Source organism: Macaca nemestrina, chromosome 3 (assembly GCF_043159975.1).
Source record: "Macaca nemestrina isolate mMacNem1 chromosome 3, mMacNem.hap1, whole genome shotgun sequence".
Classification (NCBI taxonomy): domain Eukaryota; kingdom Metazoa; phylum Chordata; class Mammalia; order Primates; family Cercopithecidae; genus Macaca; species Macaca nemestrina.
The window spans coordinates 33,878,989-33,897,261 of record NC_092127.1 but is presented as its reverse complement, the minus strand read 5'-3'; the positions used below and the strand labels follow the sequence as shown (position 1 = coordinate 33,897,261).

The window sequence follows — 18,273 nt, the reverse complement described above, 5'->3', positions numbered from 1 at the left end:
TCGCCCAGGTGCAGTGGCTCATGCCTATAATCCCAGCACTTTAGGAGGCCAAGGCAGGGGGATCACGAGGTCAGGAGATTGAGACCATCCTGTCTAACATGGTGAAACCCTGTCTCTACTAAAAATAAAAAAAAAAAATAGCCAGGCATGGTGGTGAGCACCTGTAATCCCAGCTACTTGGAGGCCAAGGCAGAAGAATCGCTTGAACCCAGGAGACGGAAGTTGCAGTGAGCCGAGATCCCGCTACTGCACTCCAGCCTGGGTGACAGAGCGAGACTCCATTCTCAAAATAATACAAACAAAACAAAACAAAACAAAACCAAAAAAACACAGCATCTATACTGAGTGAACCTATATGCATATTGTATGCACTGTTGGTTTTGTTTTTACTTAACCAGACTGAGAAAGAGGTTGGTTCATAGAAACTTCAGAGATAAACACAAATTAGGACCACTTGGAAACTACTACTACTGTGGTATTAGAATCTTTGGCATGGGAGATTGGTGGCTTTAGCAAACTGTATGAAACTCAAGTGTTTACTTAATTATATGGTTCACTTTATAAAATATTTAAATTCTCTTCTGACCATTTATTCAAGTGCTTCAATATGAACTTCTGAAATATTTGCATTTTATAAGTATATTTTGTGTATTTAATTTTTTCAAAGGCACTATTTTGACTTCTTGAGGCATTCCCACATTAAGTTTATCAGGTCCAGAGATACCAGACAATTTGAACCACATAATTAATACTAGATCATATCATAAAGTGATATACCAATGAGAAGTTAAAAATATGATTAGAAAAGCTATTCGTTTTGCCAGTTTGATCGAAGCAAAAAATTAGAATTGAATAATTAATTCATAAGTTTAGGATACATAAAATTCAGTTTCTCTAGTTCAATAGAAACAGAGTAGAACATCAAAATTAGGCCTGACATTTAAGGTTGACTCTCTTGCTTTGTCTATGAGTTAGGGAAATCAACCTTAATGTGGTAAAATTTTCAAATTATAAATAAGGATACTAATATTTAACCAATATAGTAAGTTATTCTGACAGTGAGAGTAGTAACATCTTAGTTTTGCTATAAAATATATCTGAAAGAATATATACAATAGCATCTATAGTTATTGTGATTTGTTTTCTAAAATCTCAGAGAATGCGACAATGTACTCCTGAAAACAAAACAAAACAAAAAAGAAAAATGAGCAACATTTTGTTTTTATTTACCTGTAACTGAAGAAATGTTGTCCCCAATTTTTTCCCTTTTGGGTGTGGTCGCTGTTGAGATGGAGTTTTCCCTTTTTAAGAGGACTCATTGCTTGCAATTTCTTAACCTAAAAAGAAAAGGAAAATTCTATACTTTAACAAGTATACATATGTAACAAACCTGCACGTTATCCACATGTACCCTAGAACTTAAACTATAATTTAAAAAAAAAGAAAGAAAATGAAAGATTATCTTCTGAATACTTCCATTTGAATTAATAAAGATAATTTGGAAAGAAAAAAAAATAATGTATTTGCCTGTGAATAATACTTTAGAAATGTAGGATTTTTTTACATTATAGATATTAGTTCACAATTACGATTACTTCCTTAGAATGAATTTCTCGATTTGCAATTAAATCAAAGAATCCACAAAATTTTAAGGAATTTTTACGCCTATTGTCAACTTATCCTTCAGAAAGATTAATCAAAATACCTTCTCATCAGTGGTATTTGAGATGCCCCTTTTTCTGTACCTTATCTAATTTGGTATTGTAACTTTTTTTTTCTTTTTTTGAGATGGAGTCTCGCTCTATTGCCCAGGCTGGAGTGCAATGGCATGATCTCGGTTCACTACAATCTCAGCCTCCCAGGTTCAAGCAATTCTACTGCCTCAGCCTCCTGAGTAGCTGGGATTATAGGCGCCCACCACAGCACCTGGTTAATTTATGGGATTTCGCCATGTGGGCCAGGCTGGTTTCAATCTCCTGACCTCAGGTGACCTGCCTACCTCACCCTCCCAAAGTGCTGGGATTACAGGCGTGAACCACTGCCCCTAGCCTGGTATTGTAACTTTATATATTTGCCAATTGATAGTTAAATGACGTTGCATTTATTTTTGAATATGAATCTCTATCATTTTATTTCCCATTGTTTTAAAACAGCATTGTAATCTTTTTTGATAGTGCCAGCTTCTACGGCTTTCAGGTTGTTCACTATACAAGTGTGCTTGGCTGAGAAGGCAGAGTCCACCAGTGCTTTTTTCCCCCTACTTCTACCAAAGAGACCATATAGGATACTGGGGAACTGATACCAGATTTGTAATTTTACAATGATTATTCAATCTTCAAATTTTATAGATCAAAGTCCAGAAATATTTTCCTAGTTTAGACATATGTAGTATTTGCATACATGTATTGAATTTTTGTAATTAATCTTCTAACTGCAGTATTCATAACTCATTTTTTATATTTAGGTATTTTAATTGAACTGAAATGAAGACAATTCATGCCGTTTCCCCCTTTGATATCCAGGTTATTCAGCAAAGAAATGAAGAATGTGATCATACTCAATTTTTAATTGAAGAAAAAGAGTCAAAAGAAGAGGATTTTTATGAAGATCTTGACAGATTTGAAGAAAATGGTACCCAGGAATCACGCATCAGCCCATATACATTCTGCAAAGCTTTTCCTTTTCATATAATATTTGACCGGGACCTAGTGGTCACTCAGTGTGGCAATGCTATATACAGAGTTCTCCCCCAGGTAAAATAACAGCACGCTTTCTTGGGGTCTGAGACTAAAGCCCATAGAAATACTGTTGTTACAGGCAGTCATCCATTCATTTAACCCTCTGACTATGTATTAGGTAATACGCAGTTTATTGTAAGTTACACAAATTGTTTAATTGTGAACTAAGTGTATTTGAGCATACCACAACTTTCTCTAGAACAATTATTTTTTTTATAATAATCACATACAGAAACAGTAGGAATGTTATATAAGAACAGTATACTTGTTTCAATGAAAAAAATGGGTAACTTTTTAGTAACAGTCACCTTTCATATGTTTGTTTATTCACTGAATAAATATTCATTGGATATCTACCATCTGTAAATAGCTTTAAAAATCAACTATTGATGGTGTTAAGGGAAAAGGGGGGATTTTAAAAGGCACTAAAACACAAAATGATAGAGATGATCATGGATTGAGTAGAAAAAGTATCAAAGGAAGCAATTGGGATGATGATGAGAACCTACTGTTAACTTCTATGACAGATCCACTGGTAAAATCTTTATGCTTACTCTTTCTTTCTTATATACTAACTTTTGGAGTTGTATATGGCATGTGTTTCGAGATACTTTTTGCTTGTAATTAAAGAGACTTGAAAATTCAGGATTAGCCCAGTTGGATCAGGTGAAATGGAAGCAGAGTAGTGTGCTGCCCTGGCTCTAGTATTGACTCCGCCTGTCCCTCAGTGTATGACCTTGAACTTGGTATTTCACCTCTCTCAGCCTGTTTCTCTTTGTTCTGGTATGAGGATAGAAAGCATAGGAAAAACACTTAGTTTATTGCAAGCAATCAATCAGTGTTACCTATTGTTTTCGCTTTTAGTCCTCTAGATAAATATTAAGAGAGTGTTTGCTCGTGTTTTTGGTATTTTAATTTCATTTCAAACCATACACATTTAACATATCACTGTACATTTTAAAAGATAGATTTTCATGTTTTCTTCTTCTGAAAATGCATTGTAAATTTGTGCTAGCTTACATTTGAATATTAGTCATCTGAATCCATATCAGATTTCATGTTCTTGCAACTATTTAATGTCCATTTAATCACCGAGTTGTAGAGATTGAGATTTGAGTTCATAGTTCAGCTAAGTTTCCCGTGAATTAGAATAATTATAATTTTCTATTTTTAAATATAACTGAGCTGATTTAATCAAGTGACTAATATCAAAGTATAAAAACTATTTTAACTGATTAGATACTCTTTGCTGTCTATCTACATTTTAGCTCCAGCCTGGGAATTGCAGCCTTCTCTCTGTCTTCTCACTGGTTCGTCCTCATATTGATATTAGTTTCCATGGGATCCTTTCGCACATCAATACGGTTTTTGTATTGAGAAGCAAGGTAATCAAGATATTATTTCATTAAATGTGAGAAAGGTATGTTACAAATTAGAAGTATTCGGGGGGGAAATTATTACATTCTCTGAGAACATATAGAGAGATAAAACGCAGACCTCAAAGGAAGTTCTATGTAAAAGGCAATGCTATTGGTTTTTGGTTTGCCTGAGAAGCTGTGGAAGTCTATCGGCTGATTAAAATTAACAGAAGTAAATTTTAGAAACTGTCTTTCTGAGATGGCCTTGTTTCACATCATAAAACCAACATATTTTACTCCCTGTACAGGTACAATGCCTTAGTTCAGAAATTAGAACTAAAAAGATTTTGTTTTTGTTTTTTTTTGGGGAACTTCACTCAAAACCACTTATTTATTCTTTCTTAAATTGTCTATTGTTCTTAGTAGCATTTTTGTGGGTGAATAAAAGTGACAAAATATTCTCACAGTTGGTAATTTAGGTAGTGCTGGGATCTCATAGTTTGTGTTCTTGGGATAGAAACAGCAAAAGTCAGTTTCCTAGAGTACTCATTTAATCCTTTCTGTATTCAGAACTGACTGTTTCCAGCTGCTTTATGAATACAGGGTGGGGGAATGGGGAGGCTTGGCTTATTGTTTGGTAGTGTCTGGTAATGTGTGCTGTAACCATACCGGAAAATCAGGGGGATAAAAACGATTCACAAAAGCTTGAAATAATTATGCGAAGAGTAGCACAGTTACTATCCTGAATTCAAAGGAGACAGTCACTTTTCTGCAGTGTTGCAAGGTAGCCACTAGGCTTATTACAGGCAGAACTCTGACGAAAGACCCTCTTCTGTTCTAATGACGTACATATTCTGCTTTGTGGTTTGGTGGGAAATGAGATATATGTGTCCTTATTGCTGAATTCTTAGGTAGGGAGAAACGCATTCGTTAATGGTTATATCTTGCTTTTTCAAGGAAGGATTGTTGGATGTGGAGAAATTAGAATGTGAGGATGAACTGACTGGGACTGAGATCAGCTGCTTACGTCTCAAGGGTCAAATGATCTACTTACCCGAAGCAGATAGCATACTTTTTCTGTGTTCACCAAGGTAATAGTTTTTAGATTAATTATAATGACTATCCGTACCTATCTTTAGCTAACAAAGGAATGCCACGATATTTTATTCCATGACATTTACATATCCTCTGAGGTGTAATTGGATTTTACAACCCTTGTTATGTATTACTTTGTAACAATGATAATCTTATTTAATATTTGCTAATAAACACAGAAGAAATCACATACTCTTATGTTATTTGCCACGTCTTAATACATTTGTGGAGTGTTTATGCCCTTACACCATGGAACAAATAATCTGCAGTAAGCTCATTCTATACTTTTGGACCTTCAAAATAGGCATTATGTACAAAAGCAAATTTTTAAAGCAGCTAATAGGATGGCGTAATAAATACATTGGTATATTTGACACCAAAAAATTATCTTTTCTATAGTATGTTAGCAAAAAATCTAAAGGGTCTCTTTCTGGATTTGAACTATTTTTAATTAAAAATATTTACCTACTCTAATCCAAATACACTGTTCCAAGTATATTCAATTAAAATGTATGTAAAATGTGATTTTAAATAAACATCAGAGAAAAATAAAACTATAGATTGTTGTTTTCCAATTTGGGAAAGCATTTTCCTGGGAGATACATGGGAATTCAGAATATAAAAATTATGTCTAAATTTGCTTCAGAACAATAGAAAAGATAATTGTGGGGATTATCATAAGATGATATTCTGTGCATTCATAATTTTGTATAAACAAAGTGTATGTGCATTATGTAATAACACAGTCAAGAAGGCATGTTTTGGTGAGCTATTGGTTAAAAATTTAATTTGAATTCCACCATGATCACTTTTCACTTAAAAATGTGGTCTTAAGTTTTCTGAAAAATATAATGAACTTTGTAACAACCTCCTTTTATATTATTACTATTGTATTGCACATTACATAACAATAATATATAAGGCCAAATAAGAATAATATATCGTTGGCACAGTGGCTCATGCCTGTAATACCAGCACTTTGGGAGGCCGAGGCGGGTGGATCACAAGGTCAGGAGTTTGAGATCAGCCTGGCAAACACAGTGAAATCCCGTCTCTACTAAAAATACAAAAATTAGCCAGGTGTGGTGGTGGGCGCCTGTAATTCTAGCTACTAGGGAGACTGAGGCAGGAGAGTCGCTTGAACCCAGGAGGCAGAGGTTGCAGTGAGCCGAGATCATGCCACTGCACTCCTGGGAAACAGAGCAAGACTCTGTCTCAAAAAAAGAAAAGAAAAGAAAAAAGAATATTATATAGTTAATTGACAAATATATTTAAGGTTAATTAAATATTGTTTAACTATAACATATAAGAATAATGTATCCAATAATATAAGGATATGGATGTCTTTCCCTGAGAAATAAATATCGCGCAAATAAAAGAAACAAAACTAAGAAACATAAACCCTTTTTAAAAAAAAATAATAAGCTACATTGATCTAAAGATGTCCCATCTGCTATCAGTAAGTGTTTTCTTCTTCTGCCCCTTTGCAGGTTGAGCTTAGGAAAATGTCAGCTTCTCATTAGGGGTAATTTCTATTTATGGAAAGAAAGGTTTCCTCAGAAATAAAAGCAGAAAATTTGGAGTTTATTTGTTAATTCCCATATGCAGACATCACCCAGTGAGAAAACTGCAGATTGTCCTATGAGATATGCTCAGGTGTGTAGGAAGATTTGTACTCACACTACATAAACGAAAGATCAATTAAAAGTAGTTTTACTTGTAAAATAATTCTAAGATGATTCGTTTAAATTTAGAAAAATCTTAATGGTTCATTAACATAATGATACAGGACATTTTGAGAACCATGAGACCTTTATGATGTAAGTTTTGTATCTCAGTATGAGCATTCTTAACCATTCATTTTTGAACTTACAGTCATGTTTTTTCTCTGCTCCTAGGCAGGTCTGGTATAGCTTTGGCCAATGATCTGGCCTCTTTCTAGATGTGTCTTTTTCTGCAAGTGGACTTACGTATCCGTTTTAACAAAATTAAAAGATATCGTGTATTTCATTAGTAAAATCTTTGATTCTTTTATTTTCTTTATAGGTATGCTAATTTTTGCTTTGCTTTTTAAACATTGCTGCTGAGAATGTATTGCATTAATCCAAAATTCTGCAAAGTCATCCCTTTTGAAGAATTTTGGATAGGATTAATTCAAAATTCTTCAAATTATTAATCCCAGATTCTCCAAAGTCATAACTAAATTTTTTCATTTTAGAGTAATTATTATTCTCAGTGGCCAGAAGTAATGTCATTGCATTAAAAAACTTCAAGCCAAAGATATAACCTTATGCCATTTTAACCAATTAGTTTTGTTGTTGTTGTTGTTGCTGCTGTTGTTGTTGTTGTTTTTTGAGATGGAGTCTCGCTCTGTCACCCAGGCTAGAATGCAGTGGTGTGATCTCGGCTCACTGCAGCCTCCTGCTCCTGGGTTCAAGCAATTCTGCCTCAGCCTCCCGAGTAGCTGGGACTACAGGCACGAGCCACCACAGTCAGCTCATTTTTATACTTTTGGTAGAGACGTGTTTCATCATGTTAGCCAGGCTGATCTTGAACTCCTGGCCTCAAGTCATCTGCCCAACTCAACCTCCCAAAGTCCTGGGATTACAGATGTGAGCCACTGTGCCCAGCCTCAAAGAGTACATTTTTAAAAAGCAGTTAACTTTTTACTTGTCAGATCATCACTGAAATAGTAAACATTATTATATTGTTGGAAAAATGACACAAGTTACAATGATGATGCATAAAATTCAGCAAGATTGAATAATATTTCAAATAAATGAGAAAAATTTGTCAAAGGAAAAGAAGACATGAGAGCCAGAAGTAAGAACGACACATAGTCTTAGGTACATAAATTACATGCTGAGGATAGGTCATAAACGTGGTTGGGAATTTTTACTCATTGTTTCCAGAAGGAAAAAATAACCAGTTACAAGATTCATAGAATACAGAAAGCAAAATGAAATACTTAATCAAAAGAAGCACTATTATTCTTGAGAAAGTGAATAAGGATAGATTTTTTTCCTCTCCTTATAATGAGAAAAAAATTGAGAATAATTAATTACACACTGTATTAAATACCTCAACATTTATCATAGAGATGTTTTCTCCAGGATCGTTTCAATTTAGACTGATGGCACCAAAAAGTGCAACCTGGCAAAAATGCATCTCAAGTTCACTGCTTTTTGGTAGATGTTTAAATATCTAAGAGAATACTCTCACGATCTTCGTTCGATTCTCTATAATTTGATTGTCTTCAGCCTGATGTTTTGAATGGTAGGAGGTGGCAGGATCAGATTCCTTGACAGAAATCAGGGTTGCATTGTCGTGTGTATATGTTGAGAATGATCTTGCCTCATTTCTTCCTATGACAGTGTCATGAACCTGGACGATTTGACAAGGAGAGGCCTGTATCTAAGTGACATCCCTCTGCATGATGCCACGCGCGATCTCGTTCTTTTGGGAGAACAATTTAGAGAGGAATACAAACTCACCCAAGAACTGGAAATCCTCACTGACAGGCTACAGCTCACATTAAGAGCCCTGGAAGATGAAAAAAAAAAGACAGACACGTAAGAATGTAACGCTTAGGGCACTACTGTTATTCATAACATATTGTGACTCTACTATATTTAAGATTGGGAAACAGACTAAAAAGCCATGTGACCTGTAATAGCTCTGGTGTAGTGAATAAAATCTTTCACATTGCTTTTAAAAAGAAATTATGCTTAAGGAAATAAACCAGTCTTAATGGTAGTGGAAATATGTCTTCTATTTTTAGAAGCCAAGTTGGAATAATATATGCCAAAATATCTTTTGGAAAATGATGAGAATAACTCAAATTCAAATTTAGTTCAAAAATTAAAGTTTATCATTTATTCACGCATTCTTTCATACAAGAGTTATATATTGACCATCTTCAGTATGCTGGGGACTGCCGCATGCAGAGAGCTGCTCTGCACAATGAACTTATCATTGGCCATGTTAATTTTTTAAAATTAACTTTAAAATTAATTTTAAAAAATTTTTTAAATTAATTTAAAAATGTTTAAAATTTTAAATTTTTAAAAATTTCTTTTCTGGGACCTTGAATTTAGGGTTAGAAATAAATGAATCTGACAAATTGTAATATCATATGTAATGACAATAATTACATCTATAGTGACACACATTCACAAAAATATCAAAATATAAAACATTTCTATGAGTGGTGGATTGAATTATGAATTATTGGGCAAGGACATGAAAGATAATACTTCATTTTCAAGAAATGTATTTAAGTAAGTACATAGCATGCATACTACTTGGCCTTGCTTTCATACGCTAATTAAACTGACATTTATAAGCTATTTTACCCAGGTTCTTATGTGTTCATTTTTTAACGTTTATATAAACATTTTGTGGTGCTTCTAAGACCTTAGGACTAACGTTCAAAGTTTCATTGGTTTGTAGGTTTGAGTTACTCAGTATTCTCTTTTGGCTGTTTGTATTAGAAAATCATCTAGGTTTCATTTTTTTGTATTGTGACCCAATTTGCTAATATCTACATTCATGATAGATAATAACCAGCACTATAAAGATTATAAACATATATATAGATTATATATATAGATTATATATATAGATTATATATATAACTATGTATAAAGATTATAAAAGATATATATATATAAATATATCTTTTAAATTATGACATATCCAAGATATTCTGTACTGAAAAAACTCTTAATTCACTTTTTTCCCTAAATTGTCAGCTTAAGCAGAGTATTAGCTTCTCTTCCCAGACCAGAAGTCGAAACCTGGGAGTTGCTGGGAGTTAAACAGTGGCCTTGTCTTTAATAAGAGTAGCTGATAAGTACTTATCACAGAATTACTTCTTTGTTTGGATTCCCCAGGTAGGTTTCACATTCAGGAACTATTTGCACCATTTCGAGTTACTGTGCTTCAAAAATCCTTATATTATTTTTTAGATTATTAGATTTAGAATTTGGTTTTTGTAGATACTTGGGTTTCGAGGTGATGTCGTTAGAAACCATTTACTATTAATTTTCTTTAAAGCTAAGTAGTTCTACTGTTCTTACTTACTATTCAAATATAGCTTTAATATTTTATAAAACATTCAATGTTTAAAAGTTGAAAATGAAAGACTGGAGAAATTTTACTATGACTAGGAAAAATATTGAGAGCTCAGCTCTATTTTGCATATTTAAACTTCCCACATATGCCCTTTTGCTCTAGAGCAAAAGGTAGGAAGAAAAAGGCAGGAAGGCCTCATTTGTTCCTCTCGAGTCTTCCAATCCAGAGCCCATAGGTCTAGTTTCTGCTTCTTTGCCTCTAAATTCATCAGCTGTCATCCTCCTCCTGTGTGCTCACATTTGTCCCTTAGCATAGTAGTAGTAGTATACTATGCTACCATACTAGTCTCAGTTGTGCCTAAAGAAATAAAATATTTTATATTCTAGACCAACTTCCGCTGGTTTGATCAGTTTCTTCTCTGGAGGAGTGAGGCATGAATGAGACTGGAGAGAAATTCTGCTTCTTTTAATATTACTTACCAAAAATAGAGATATATTTCTTATTCTGAGAGGCAATCCTGTTTCTATTACTGTGCTATTCATACCATGTTTTAGGTGCTGGTAATGACAGTCTTCATACTGTGACTATCACAATAGCAGGGTCAGAATACAGGACTACAAATGAAAACTTTGATTTTCTCTTACCAGTCTTTTTGTTTTGTCTGTTTGCTTGGCTTATTTTGATTTGGTTTGAACTAGTTTGGGCTTGCAGATGTTTTATGTGATTAGAATGAACAAATAATTTATATTTTCTGTAAGTCCTTGCTTATAAATATGGCTAATATTTGATGCTAATTTTAGAGGATGTCCTGCTAGAATCCAGGCCTTTAAAGTACAAATGACATTGATGCTATGTGAAAGGGACAGCAGAAGCACTAAGGGCTTTCCCAGCATTTCTTACAGTGGCTTTCTCCTGATTCCACTGAACAGATTGCTGTATTCTGTCCTTCCTCCATCTGTTGCCAATGAGCTGCGGCACAAGCGTCCAGTGCCTGCCAAAAGATATGACAATGTGACCATCCTCTTCAGTGGCATTGTGGGCTTCAATGCTTTCTGTAGCAAACATGCATCTGGAGAAGGGGCCATGAAGATCGTAAACCTTCTCAACGACCTCTACACCAGATTTGACACACTGACTGATTCCCGGAAAAACCCATTTGTTTATAAGGCAAGTCTTCATTATCGCTGACGGCAGAGCTATCCGGAGGCTGGCATTCTGAGCCTCCCCTCCAGAGGCCATGCCATCACAGTTCTCTGACTCCAGCACTGCAGCCTTGAGTACAGTGAGCCTCCGTGTGTTCACTCTTTACCATTTTCTTAAATAATTACCTTTTGTTATAAAACTGTCTCTTCCTTGTAACCACAATGAATGTTTCATGGAGTGGGTGATTGCCTGGTTAAAATGAAATGTTCACCATCTGATTTGCACTTAGGCTAACAAATCTGGACAGGCTGTTTATCCCATTTAGTATAAACATAGCATTCAGTTTGGTGCTCTGCAAGAGACATTTTTACTGAGATATATAAGTCATGGAGCGTGAGAAGGACTTAGATTTGTGTTTAGATAACATCAACTTGAAGAAGATAAACATTTATAAGGTGTTTTTACCCTTTGTTTCATTTAGAAATAAATATAATATTGGAAAAAAGAAGTCAGTGGAATATTGCTGCATAAAGGCAAGAATGTTAAGTAAACCATCCCTAGGTATCTGGGGTAATATAACTACACAAAGACTATTTATTTTATAGTCATTTTCTGAGGTACACTGTAGCATGTGGTGAGCACATCATAAAAATAAATGATTAATGACCATGATAAATCACTGAACTTCAAATGGTGGCTCTCCATGCCATCAAGCCATTGCTGTTTTAGGGAGAAATGTAAAAAATTATTCTTCTGAATTATAAGGTGATCTGAGGTGAGAAATTAATTGCTTACTAAAGCAAAAATAATTCTATATCTGTACCTGCCCATCATCAAAGACCCCAAGTGTCTGTCATGTGTGTAAATTATAAGTAATTCAAGATTTCATTTTGCTGGAGTTGAATGTATTAGAAATTCTATGAGAGTTAAAGAGGGAGGGAAGCTTAAAGTTGTTGGTAGCCTTGAAAAAATATGGTTTTTATTAGGGTAACACATGAAATAGTCTTTTTTATGCTAACGAATGAACATCTAAATATATGTACTATTAGGTGGAGACTGTTGGTGACAAGTATATGACAGTGAGTGGTTTACCAGAGCCATGCATTCACCATGCACGATCCATCTGCCACCTGGCCTTGGACATGATGGAAATTGCTGGCCAGGTACAAGTAGATGGGGAATCTGTTCAGGTTAGTAAATGAAGTAGATATTGTAATAATGGTGTATAAACCTTTTCGGACAATTGATTCATATTGCTGACCAGAAAATCATTAATGTGTATAAAGAAGGGTGTCTTGACAACAAAAGCTATAGTATTTCATTCAGCCTACTGTACTACATTATTTCATAGACATAGAGATTTGTCTACCTGTTTGAAATTGTCTAGTCCGTTTCATGTACTGAAAGTCATGGGGATGAGAAAAAAACCTCTTGTACCTTCTAGTGTGTTTTTAAAAATCTCTCTCATGTCTCATGTAAGTTACTAGATTCGTATCTTTGAAATCTTCAGATTTCAAATGTTTCTCTTGAGACAGGATATTTCTCTGGGGAGACAGAGATTTCGTGGAGGGCTTTTGAAGTTGTCGGTAATATGCTTGAAATTCTTATAGAGATCTCTTATGATGTTATATGATGACTCTACATTATTCTGTAATATAAAGTAAGCAAAACTTCATGTGTTACAGGAACAGAAAACCAAACACCGCATGTTCTCACTCATAAATTGGAGCTGAACAATGAGAACACATGGACACAGGGAGGGGAACATCACACACCGGGGCCTGTTGGGGGGTTAGGGGCAAGGCGAGGGAGAGCATTAGGACAAAGACCTAATGCATGTGGGGCTTAAAACCTAGATAATGGGTTGATAGGCACAACAAACCACCATGGCACATATATACCTGTGTAACAAACCTGCACGTTCTGCACATGTATGCTAGAACTTAAAGTAAAGTTAAAAAAAAAAATTCATGTGTTAGTGATGAAAGTGATTGAAGCAAAGCTTGCTTTTTTGCAGATAACAATAGGGATACACACTGGAGAGGTAGTTACAGGTGTCATAGGACAGCGGATGCCTCGATACTGTCTTTTTGGAAATACCGTCAACCTCACAAGCCGAACAGAAACCACAGGAGAAAAGGGAAAAATAAATGTGTCTGAATATACATACAGGTGAGAGAAAATGTCTTGGTATTTACTGATTTGCAAAGAAAATGTGTCTTTACATGTGGTTTAATTCTAAGAGATTTTATTGCTTTAACAGAGTTATCACCACCACTCTTCCCTACCACTTGTAGAATTGTTTATTTTTTATTTGAGAAGATTGTGCATTATTTCCATTTTATATGATTTCACATCATCTTAGGAAATCCTGATATGATCATTGTTTCTAAAACTTCGAGTTACCTTTCAGTACAACTTCAGCATTTGTTCTTGCCGTCTCAGTTTATAACATGGTACCTGTCACCTTCTCCATAAAACTTTTGTATGCTTCTCTCTCTACTCCCCTTCCCTTGTCTTTTAGATGTCTTATGTCTCCAGAAAATTCAGATCCACAATTCCATTTGGAGCACAGAGGCCCAGTGTCCATGAAGGGCAAAAAAGAACCAATGCAAGTTTGGTTTCTATCCAGAAAAAATACAGGAACAGAGGTATGAATAATCAAAGTATAATGTGTGTACTTAAGACACAGTATAAGTATGGAAAACTAAAGCGTAATCACTGAAAATGTATTTCACTTGAAAATAATTCTTGCTAACAGAAATTAACTTTTGAGTAAAGCAGGGGACATAACTGAACATTAACGAGCTGGTTACAATGATAAGTACTTTTTAGGGGATACTTTAGTGACTTTTGTCCTCTAATGAAATTAACCCAATGGACTGGATTGAGAAGGCTGCTTTTTTTCTTGCTGTTGTGGTTGTTTTGCTCTTCCTCTGTAGTCTGGCTCAGAGGTAAGTGGGCTGTGAGGGGCTCCCCTGACCCTTCTTTTCCTCAGCTCTCTAAGTTGGCTCTGAGATCACCAGCGTCATTAAATAAGGGCTGTAGTTCATGGGAGGTTTCCTAACCATGAAGCTTAAGATCCTTTTAAGGGCCAGGCTATCTTTCTATGGAGTGATTGGGGAATTTTGGAAATCTTAGTCCCTCATGTGTGTTTCTCCTAGATGGATGAGTGATTTTTAACTTGCTAGAATCCGGTTACTTCCTTATGGAAGATTTAAGTTCTTTCTAGTACTGTGGTTATACTCCAGGCAGAGCCCATGTGCTGGAATGGACTTCAGAACAGTGGCACATCCAAAGTGGAATCACACCTCTCATAGAGGCCTTGCACACACTAAGATCATGGCTAGCCTCTTCCTAGCCTTTTGTAAAGTGTGGCATCAGAAGGAGGTTTGATACTTTGTTACCCTGTTGATGTGTTGTTTCTTCATGGGGGATAAGACTACATGCTCATATTTCTCTTTTGGTATGTATACATTCTCTAAAAATGCTTTTAGAGCATAGCAACTTCTAAAGGGAATAGAATGCCAGGGTTGGAAATATTTATCTTCTTTCACCTGGTTTAACATTAAATCATTTTCCTATGAGGTGGAAATGCTTATCGATGTTCTTCTGATAACCTAAACCGTAACTACCTCAAACATTGGTCATCTTAGTCGTGTGGTCCTGTTTTCCCCAGAATTATGGTGGGAATGATTTACAGAAACTGTAGATGTGAACATGGATCACACTCTCATAAAGAGAAAAATATATTTAATTGATTTTATAAACTTCATTTTCACTGTAAATCAATCCCTCTTTTCTTCTGCCTTTTTAAGGAAACAAAGCAGGATGATGACTGAATCTTGGATTATGGGGTGAAGAGGAGCGCAGACTAGGTTCCAGTTTTCTCCTAACACATGCCAAGCCCAGGAGCAGTTCTTCCCTACGGATACAGATTTTCTTTTGTCCTTGTCAATTACCCCAAGCCTTTCTTCTAGGTGTATCTCTCACTATCCATTATTCAACTTTAGCTCTGCTTTTTATTATTTTTTTAGGCTTTAATATATTATCTAAAGTTTGACTTTTGATGTGGCTGATGTGAGCTTCATGTGTCTTAAAATCTACTACAAGCATTACCTAGCATGGTGATCTGCAAGTAGTGGGCACCCAATGAATATTTGTTGAATTTAGTTAAATGAAACTGAACAGTATTTGACCATGTGTATATTTATATCATGGTTTACCAAATCTGTTTAGTGCTCCATATATATGTATATGTATATTTTAATGACTATAATATGTAATAAAGTTTATATCATGTTGGTGTATATCATTATAGAAATCATTTTCTAAAGGAGTGAATTCTAAGTTTTAGGGGAAAAATGCAATTTATTTTCAGACTCCCAAAGTGAGAATTAATATATCATGCCAAGAAAATAGTGACTATTTTGAAGTATGCTACTTTCCTTTTGGAAATATAGAATACCCGTTTCTGTTATTAAAGTATTTGGTTACTAATTCAAATCATGTGGCAATTATAATTCTTCTAAAATGCTATCATTTGTAACTGTATCCCCTGTATTAAATCTCATTAACCATAGGCGGCTGTTACAGAAAGCTGCATTGTTTCACTTTGAGCTGTTACATTAGTTCAGGCTAAATGTTGGGAGCTCCAACCACATGCAAGAATAAATCTGGAAACATACTGCTGGGATACTGCTGTTAGAGCCCTTCTTGGTTTTGTATTCCCAGAAATGAGCTCCCTTTCTTTAGCTTAGAAGAATGTGATTATATCCAGGATATCATGTTCAGAAAATTTTAGTTTAATATCAGCATAGAATGCATTACTATTGGAATAATTGGCCTCTAGTTCTTAAATGTCTCTGATAACTTATTATCTTTATAAAATAGAGTGCAACTACTTTTGTGTAAAAATGTTTGCCTTTAAATTTAGTATTTCATATCAGCACCTCGATATATGTATAAATGTTCCATGTTAATGTGTAAAAGAATCTGCAATAAATTATTTTTTTCACTTGTCTCTATACACTTTTTATTTCAATAAAAATGATATTAACATTATTTTTCATTTTATTAATGCCACTATTTTGTAAATACATTTTACAATTTTGCCTATTTGCTACCATTATAAATTTTCACTGACTCCTCATAGACAGCATATTCTTAAATGCGATATTTCTTTTTAATACCAACAAAGTGACAGGAAATAAAGACTGGACATGGAAGGGGAAACAGTTAAATACTGAATGTCATCAGCTTACTTAAAGAGCTCTGAATCATTCAGGGATTATAGACATATATACAAGTAATGAAAATATGCGATGTTCATAATGAAGAAATATATTCAAATACAGAAATAATACTTAGAGAAAGAGTAACTTGAGAGAAAAGGGGTAAGTGGGGACAGTTATTATGCCTATTTTGGGGGGAGATTTAGGAATACTCAGAAACTACAATGACACTGACATCTTCCCAGAATCCTACATATATTTATTTAGCATCTACTTTCGGTCAGCACTGCTCAAGATGTTTGAGATGTGTCATTGAACAAAACATCTCTGCGTTTGCATACCTCATATTCCAGTTTTTACATCTTGCAATTTTTAAATCTCGACTTTATGCTGCCGACACTCTCCTAAGTCCAGTCACTCATCATATGTAACCTGAACAATTGCAAGATCTTCCCTATAAATCTGGCTACTTCCTATCTTTGCCACCTCTATTCCACACTCAAATTGCTGGCAGAGTGGTCTTTTACAAATCCAAATTGCTTTCCTGCCTACCATCATTTAAATGCTACTCATTGTCTGTACACCTTAGCAAAGCATGCAAACGTTGTCACCTTAACCAGCCTTATCTGCTAATTGTTACCTTTGTAATTCTATGCTTTGCTCTGTCTGAATACCCTCTACCCACACCCTGCTGCAAACTAATTTCTTGCTAAGACTCAGCTCAATATCCTCTTATTGGAAATGTCCCTTTTAGGCAAGTTTAGCTTCCCCTATTGTCCCAGGATCTTTACAATGGTTCACACATAATCTGTTTATGTATAAGATTCCTTATTAGGCTTTAAGTTTCTTATGGCTAAAATAGTTCCTCTTTCCCCAGATATTCCTTGAACCTTCCACAAAATAGTCACTTGACAAATATTTGTTGAACAAAGAAATGGAGGGAGCAGCCTCTTCGAGCAGTGGGGCTGGAAGCCAGATTTGAAGGGAGTGAGGAATAATAAATGAGACTGTAGAAAAGAGGAGGCACAAAAATGGCACTGCTAAATTTGTGCTTAGAGAAAATCATGCTGACGTTGGTGCAGGGGTTGATTTAGAGGGAAAAAGCCTGGTTTAAGGGTGGTATTAGGGGGCTACTGTACTTCATGCATAGGCTTGCTTTAAGGTGATGGCAGGACAGGAGACTAATTGAAGAGCAGTCAAGATTCACATTAAAAGTGCATAATAACGCACAGGCCAAAGGGGATGAGAAGAAGGTTAGGGCCAAGTAGAAAGCTTCTGGCTTGCTTAGTGGGTAGTTTTATGATTCCATTACATGTGGTGGAGGATATAGAAAGGTAACTGAGCTTAGAGGAAAGGCGTCTAATATTAGGCATGGCTTTGACGCTCTGATGAACACATTTTTAAAAAACAATTATTTTCAAGTAGCATTAATGTGTGGAGAGAATAGAACTTCGTTTTTTCAAGTTGGGCCAAACTGCTTTGAGTTTCCAAACAACCTGTTACTAGCTCCATGATATTGGTAAAGTCATTTAACCTTTGTGTAACCTGGTTAGGTCATTGTAAAAACAGAGATTATAATAACCACTCACTAGAGTTGTTGGCAGATCTAATCGAAATACAAAGAAATCA

The 18,273-nt window shown here is 35.1% G+C and overlaps 1 protein-coding gene across 2 annotated transcripts in view; it reads left to right on the top strand.

Moving 5' to 3' along the window:
- The window catches only part of GUCY1B1 (guanylate cyclase 1 soluble subunit beta 1), a 48,617-nt gene extending 32,180 nt beyond the window's left edge, over positions 1-16,437 (top strand). For both annotated transcript variants that reach the window (XM_011752834.2, XM_011752835.2), the window contains exons 6-14: positions 2,523-2,753; positions 4,007-4,123; positions 5,054-5,187; positions 8,566-8,763; positions 11,197-11,434; positions 12,460-12,600; positions 13,428-13,582; positions 13,935-14,061; positions 15,229-16,437. In XM_011752834.2, the coding sequence (XP_011751136.1) occupies positions 2,523-2,753; positions 4,007-4,123; positions 5,054-5,187; positions 8,566-8,763; positions 11,197-11,434; positions 12,460-12,600; positions 13,428-13,582; positions 13,935-14,061; positions 15,229-15,252 (1,365 nt within the window). In that variant the 3' untranslated portion in view covers positions 15,253-16,437. The remainder of the gene's footprint in view (positions 1-2,522; positions 2,754-4,006; positions 4,124-5,053; positions 5,188-8,565; positions 8,764-11,196; positions 11,435-12,459; positions 12,601-13,427; positions 13,583-13,934; positions 14,062-15,228) is intronic.
- Positions 16,438-18,273: the final 1,836 nt, after the last annotated feature.